Raw genomic sequence first — 7,500 nt, forward strand, 5'->3', positions numbered from 1 at the left:
AGAAGAGAAAGAAACAAGAAAGAGAAGAGAAAGAAACAAGAAAGAGAAGAGAAAGAAACAAGAAAAGAGAAGAGAAAGAAACAAGAAAGAGAAGAGAAAGAAGCAAGAAAGAGAAGAGAAAAAAACAAGAAAGAGAAGAGAAAGAAACAAGAAAGAGAAGAGAAAGAAACAAGAAAGAGAAGAGAAAGAAACAAGAAAAGAGAAGAGAAAGAAACAAGAAAAGAGAAGAGAAAGAAACAAGAAAGAGAAGAGAAAGAAACAAGAAAAGAGAAGATAAAAAAACAAGAAAAGAGAAGAGAAAGATACAAGAAAAAGAAAGAAAGAAAGAAAAGAAAGAATTTTAAAAATGTGGAAGAAAAGGAAAAAGAAGAGGAAATGAGAAGAAGAAGAAAAAAGTAAAACGAAGATGAAGAGAAAGAAGAAAAACGAGAAAGAGGAAATCGGAGAAAAAAAATAATAAAAAATAAAAAGACAAAGAAAAAGAAAAAAAATGAAAAGAAAAATATAGAAAAAGAAAATAAAGAAAAAAGGAAGTAAACGAGACAAAGAACAAACGAAAATGAAGAAGAAAAATAAAAAAGACGAAGAATATAATAATAATAAGAAGATGAAGAAGAAAAAGAAAACGAAGAAGAAGACGCAAAAACGAGTTATACTTCCAGCTTCCTGATGACATTTCCCCCCCCCCTCTCTCTCCCCTCTCCCCCCCCCCTCTCTCTCCCTCCCCCCCCTTCTCCTTACGTAATTCGCGTAGTGCACAGTCCAAGACCCGGATGTCCAGATTGGCCACAGCTGTTTCCCACATGGCCGATGGTGTCGAGGGGGGGATGGTGATGGTGATGTTGATGGTGGTGATGGTGTGGTGGTGGTGATGGTGGTGTGGTGGTGGATGGTGGTGTGGTGGTGATGTATCGAGGGGGTGATGGTGGTGTGGTGGTGATGTGTCGAGGGGGTGATGGTGATGGTATGGTGGTGATGTGGTGGTGGTGATGGTGTCGAGGGGGTGATGGTGATGGGTGTGGTGGCATGGGGGGATGGTGTGTGTGTGATGTGTCGAGGGGGTGATGGTGATGGTGTGGTGATGATGGTGTGGTGATGGTGTCGAGGGGGTGATGGTGATGGTGTGGTGATGATGGTGTGGTGATGGTGGTGATGGTGTCGAGGGGGTGATGGTGATGGTGTGGTGGTGGTGATGTGTCGAGGGGGTGATGGTGATGGTGTGGTGATGGTGGTGTGGTGGTGGTGATGTGTCGAGGGGGGGATGGTGTGGTGATGGTGATGACTGTTGTGGTGATGGTGTCGAGGGTGTGTGGTGTGATGATGGTGATGACTGTGGTGGTGATGATGATGACTGTGGTGGTGATGGTGATGACTGTGGTGGTGAGGGTGATGACTGTGGTGGTGATGGTGTGGTGGTGATGTGTCGAGGGTGTGTAGTGTGGTGATGGTGATGGTGTGATGGTGATGTGTCGAAGGTGTGTAGTGTGGTGATGGTGATGACTGTGGTGGTGATGGTGATGACTGTGGGACCACGAGGGCACCATCACCACACTACACACCCGCGACACCCGCGATGTGTCGCGGGTGTGTAGTGTGGTGATGGTGATGACTGTGGTGGTGATGGTGTGGTGGTGATGTGTCGAGGGTGTGTAGTGTGGTGATGGTGATGACTGTGGTCGTGATGGTGTGGTGGTAATGTGTCGAAGGTGTGTAGTGTGGTGGTGATGACTGTGGTGGTGATGGTGTGGTGGTGATGTGTCGAGGGTGTGTAGTGTGGTTATGGTGATGACTGTGGTGGTGGTGATGGTGTGGTGATGGTGTGGTGGTAATGTGTCGAGGGTGTGTGGTGTGGTGATGGTGATGACTGTGGTGGTGATGGTGATGACTGTGGTGGTGGTGATGGTGTGGTGATGATGGTGATGACTGTTTTGATGGTGATGGTGTGGCGGTAATGTGTCGAGGGTGTGTAGTGTGGTGATGGTGATTACTGTGTGGTGGTGATGGTGTGGCGGTAATGTGTCGAGGTGTGGTGATGCTGATGACTGTGGTGGTGATGGTGTGGTGGTGATGTGTCAAGGGTGTGTAGTGTGGTGATGGTGACGATTTTGATAGTTGTGGCATTAATGGTGATGGTGTTGGTGCCTGTAGAGGGCGTGATGGTGATGACTTTGCTGGTGATGCGTGGTGTTGAAGAAGACGAATGATGAATAACAGAACAGATTTAACTTGATGACTGTGCTAGCGATGAGGAAGACGATAATATTTATAATAATAGCGATGAAGATGATAATGATATTTAGACTTATCTGTAATGATATGTGCCGATGTGTGAAACTGATTGATTTTTTCGGCCTATGCAACCAGACAATATTGAAAATTAGATCAGGAAATTAAATATCATTTTTACTAGGCTGGTATTTTCTGTTAAACCTACAACACCTTTGAGAGAAATAGATGAACTCAATGAAGGTTAAAAAAAAAAAAAAAAAAAGTTTATCTATGAAAACGCAATTAGATTTTAACAAGAAATGATATGCACGATTGCGCAACTTGGTAAGACACCATTCGTAAATTCGTAAAAAAAAAAAAACAAAAAAAAAAAAAACAAGGAGAAAATGGTTTTAAAAACATACATTTAGATACCATTACCGAAGCAAACCTGTTCCTCGAGTCCCAAGTTGCACTAACCTCATAACATTTCGAGCAATTTGCAGAGTACCAATAACTAGCCCGGTTCATCTTTTATTTCTGCGCTAAAAAAAAATATTTTGCATTCCCCTCAACACCCCCCTCCCCCTTTAAAAAGAAAAAAAAAAAAGAAAAGAGAGAGAGAGAGAAAAAAATTAAGAATGATTATATCGCGTCAATAATTTGGATTTGATAGCCATTCAAGTAATCCAGTTTTCCTCACTTACCAGCCATGCAGACTAATTAAACAATATATATATTTTTTTAAGTCGCATTCGATATTCTTTAATGAGAACAGAAAATGCTCTTTTGAAAACATGACATATTCTTTTATTCTTAAATAAAACCGTTCGTGAGACTTGAAAATTACCGACGTGGAACGAACGACTGCCATCCGTTTTCGATAAGGATCTGTGCTTCGTTAAAGGGGCGACTTGTGTATTTCCGGATTTGAGGTTTTGGCCTGAGGTGAACTTCGCATGTGGAAGAAGCTTGTTTTGGTGAGAGAAAGGAAGCGGATTGAGAGGGAGGGCGTGTGGAGAGTGAGGGAGGGAAAGAGGGAGTGAAAATAGGAGGGATGGAGGAACGGTCGGGGAGAAGGGGAAGAAATGGAAGAAGAGAAGAGTTCAAACCAGAGGTGAGAGAGAGAGAGAGAGAGAGAGAGAGAGAGAGAGAGAGAGAGAGAGAGAGAGAGAGAGAGAGAGAGAGAGCGAAGTGAGTAAGGGAGAAAAGAACCAGAGAGATAGATAGAGAGAGAGAGAGAGAGAGAGAGAGAGAGAGAGAGAGAGAGAGAGAGAGAGAGAGAGAGAGAGAGAGCGAAGTGAGTAAGGGAGAAAGAACCAGAGAGATAGATAGATAGAGAGAGAGAGAGAGAGAGAGAGAGAGAGAGAGAGAGAGAGAGAGAGAGACAGACTTCACCCGTATCACAGTATGCATTACCACCATACCTACATTATAACACCTTTCAAAACATCCCAATGACCGAACTGTTAAAACCTGAAAGGATATTTGATGATACAGCACTAATCTCACGAGATCTGGAAGGTAGAAAGTGACATACATACATCGACCTTTGCGTGGAAGTCATTTACCTAACGATAGAGTAAATCTGGTCCTGGATATTTCCCACTTATCTCTTTCTATCCTGTTTCCTGCCGTTATCTTATATCTTTCATATTATCACATGTGTCTTACTGACTTACCTTTACTTATAAGTTATATCTTATCTCTGATATTATCAACACTTTTTACTACTACTATTGGTTCACATTATTGCTATATGTATAATGATAATGATGATAATGATGATAGAATTAGTTGCAGTCTTAGTAGTAGCAGTAGAAGTGATGTTAATAATGATTGTGATAACAATGCTGATTATGATAATGATGATAAAAAAATAATGATAACGTTCATAAAATAATAATCATCATACTAATAATAATAATAATGATAATGATAATGATAATGATGATAATGATTTTAATAACAATAATATTATCAATACTGATGATAATATTAATAGCAATTTAGAATAATAACAACCACAAGAACAACAACAATACTAATACTAATACTAATACTAATACTAATACTAATATTACTATGTAAGCTATGATATGTAAAACAAATGGCGCATTTTTTGGTTGTTTTGAAGAAAATGGTGATGATGATGATGAGGAGGAGGAGGTAGAGGAGAAGGAGGGGTAGAAGAAGGGTGTTGATGATGATGATGATGATAAAAAAAGGAAGATGAAGAAGACAAAAATATGACGATGATGTTGATGATGATGATGATGATAAAAAAAGGAAGATGAAGAAGACAAAAATATGACGATGATGTTGATGATGATGATGATGATAAAAAAAGGAAGATGAAGAAGACAAAAATATGACGATGATGTTGATAATGACGAGGATGAGAATTATGAGGATGAGGATGAAGAGGTGGATGGTGATGATGATGGGGAGGAGGAGGAGGAGGATAAGGATGATGAAGATAATGAAGGAGAAGAAGAAGAAGAATAGAAGAAGGAAAAGATGGTGAAGAAGATAATGAATAAAAGAAGAAGAAGAAAAGAAGAAGACGAAGAAGAAGAAGAAAAGAAGGAGAAGTAGAAGAAGATGAAGAAAAAGAAGAAGAGGATGAAGAAAAATAATAATAATAATAAGAAGAAGAAGAAGAAGAAGGGGAGGAGGAGGAGGAGGAAGAGGAATAATAATATTAAGAAATACGAAAAGGCAAAAGCAGAAGAAGAAGAAAAGGAAAGAAATAAGAAAAAAAAAGACAAATGAAAATAAAAAGTAGAAGTCGAAAAGACGAAAACGCAAACAAAATTCACGTGTCAGCAACATATTTCGGAAATGAAAATAGAGAGAAAAAAAAAACACATTCGTCATCACCCTTCGTCTGCTGTCTTCGTCCAGCCTATTTCAGGGTTGCAAAAACAGATGCGAGCGACATTTACTACGGCGGCGCCAGTTTAACGACCGCCCAGCCACTAAAGTCTTTTTCCAGTCTTCGAAAGTGTCAAGAGAATCTGCCACTCACTCTCGACTCTCAGGATTGGGGTTAGAAGGACTGGCTTTGGTTTCGGCTTCGAGAACTCACCGTGGTTGGTGTCCGGTTTCCGTTATTGAGGGAGGAAGGAAGGGGGTGAAGGGTACGGGTGGGGTGGGGGTAGGGGGGTGGGTGGTTTCCTTCTTCTTCCTGGGCGTCAGGAAAAGGTGACGAGTCTGTGGTAGATCGTATCCGTTCATGAGACAGGAAGAGCGACGTGTGTTATGAGCCTTGGGGCAATGACACCTGGGAAACTTGTTTTTGAGGAGTGCTTTATTTGCCAGGTTTAATTTCCAAACTTGTTTCCACATTTTAATAAATCTCTAAACCATTCTAGAATAAGGACGATCAGTCATAAATACTAAAAGATTTTTTCATCCCTCATCTTTCCCATCTACTGTTGACTTTCGATCCAGACTCTGGCTCGTGAGAATCGGTCATGCAATCTGCCTGACTGGTCTCTTCAAGGGCGCGGGCTGGCACTTGCTTGGCCCTTAAGGTCACTCGCTCATGCCTGCTGCTTGGGTGAAGGTGGGTGATATAAAGCCTGGTCGGTCCTGCTTGGAGTCACACTTACTCGAAGAAGAGCCATCATGAAGGTTTGTGCTTGATGCGTTCACGATGAAGAGCAAGAAACGTGGTTTAAAAACGTCGACTTCAGGCCCCGAATTCGCTTGATTTGTGTGAAAGAAGATACTGCAGTTCCTTTGCTTGACTGTTCGCTGAAGGGGGCTGTCCATACCATGCAGAGTTATGAAATGATTCGTTTTCTTCCTGACCGATTCTTGTTTCTTCGTCCACAGATAAGCGTCGCAGTCGTCCTTGCGTTGGTCGCTCCCCTGTGCTTCGCGGCTCCCCAGGGGTACAGCTACGGTCTGCCGAGCCCCGCCCCCGCCCCCGCCCCCACAACCCCAGCGCCCACGCCCTACAGCTTCGCCTATGACGTCAATGCCGTCGATGCCCAGAACCGCCCATTGCAGTACGGACACCAGGAGATCAGCCCAGGCACCGGAGTCACGAGTGGCAGATATCACATCCTGCTGCCGGACACTCGCGTTATGACGGTCGACTACACGGTCAACAGCACAGGTTTCTACCCGACGTACACGTTCCTGGGCGAGGCAGTGGTCCCTCAGCAACACGCAGGAGGCCAGGCAGCACACTCCGGGGCTTCTCAGGTCTCTACATCTTCCGGGGGCCAGACGTCACTATCATCTGCCTCACAGACTTCTTCCGGAGGTCAAGTATCACATTCTTCTATCCCCCAGACGTTTGCTTCTTCCGGAGGTCATGCTGCACCCTCTTCCGGTGGTCAGGTAGTACATTCTTCGTCCCCACAGACATTTGCTCCTTCTGGAGGTCATGTCGCACCATCTACTTCCCACATTTCTGTGCCTTCCGGAGGTCAAGTGACACATACCTCAGTCCCTCAAACATTTGCTCCTTCTGGGGGTCAGGTCGCACCATCTTCGGCGCCATCTGGTGGGCAGGTGACACATCAGACCTTTGCTCCTTCTGGTGGTCAGGTGACGCATCAGACCTTTGCTCCTTCTGGAGGTCACGTCGCACCATCTTCCGCGCCATCTGGTGGTCAGGTGACGCATCAGACCTTTGCTCCTTCTGGGGGTCAGGTCGCACCCTCTTCTGCTTCTCACACTTCTGCGCCTTTCGGAGGTCAGAACACACTCTCATCTGCCTCACAAACGCCTTCCGGAGGCCAGGGCGCCGTCGCCACCCCGACTCAGCTCTATTCCGCTCCGTCAGGAAGTCACTTGGGGTCCACAGCCTCGGCGTCTTCCGGCCTGAGTGCTCCTGCGAGCGGAGGAAGCCAGGTTGCCTCGACCGGACAAGGTTCGGGCAGCGTGACAACAGCTGCAGTCATTCCCATTCCCTTTGACACCCACGCCTCTCTCGCCAGCCAGGTAGCCTCTGCAGCAGCTGCCACCCCTTCTGGAGCAGGCGGCCAGTCAAGCCTTGCAGCCCCTCAGCAGCAGACTTCGGTTGCTCCTGGATCTACTCAGCAGCAGACTGCAGTTTCCCTTGCAACTCCTCAGCAGCAGACTTCGGTTGCATCTAACCAGGTCTCCGCCGGTCCCCTCGGCACCCAGGCGGCCATCGTCTTCCCGCAGCAGCTCTCCTCGCTGCCCCTCCAGGTCGCCCCCGCCGCCACCACGGGGAGCCAGGGCGCCATCTTGCTCCCTGCGCCCGTCAGTTCCGGTCTCCAGAGCCAGACCTTCCCGGCGGGGCTGCAG

General features: G+C 45.3%; 1 protein-coding gene across 1 annotated transcript in view; it reads left to right on the plus strand.

Moving 5' to 3' along the window:
• The first annotated feature begins 5,841 nt into the window (after positions 1-5,841).
• LOC125042015 (mucin-5AC-like) overlaps positions 5,842-7,500 on the plus strand; it is a 2,016-nt gene continuing 357 nt past the window's right edge. Inside the window, exons 1-2 of the mRNA XM_047637476.1 lie at positions 5,842-5,847; positions 6,052-7,500. The exon at positions 6,052-7,500 is cut by the window's right edge and continues 357 nt beyond it. Of these exons, the coding sequence (XP_047493432.1) occupies positions 5,842-5,847; positions 6,052-7,500 (1,455 nt within the window). The remainder of the gene's footprint in view (positions 5,848-6,051) is intronic.

This window comes from Penaeus chinensis, chromosome 31, assembly GCF_019202785.1.
Source record: "Penaeus chinensis breed Huanghai No. 1 chromosome 31, ASM1920278v2, whole genome shotgun sequence".
In the NCBI taxonomy this organism is placed as follows: Eukaryota; Metazoa; Arthropoda; class Malacostraca; order Decapoda; family Penaeidae; genus Penaeus; species Penaeus chinensis.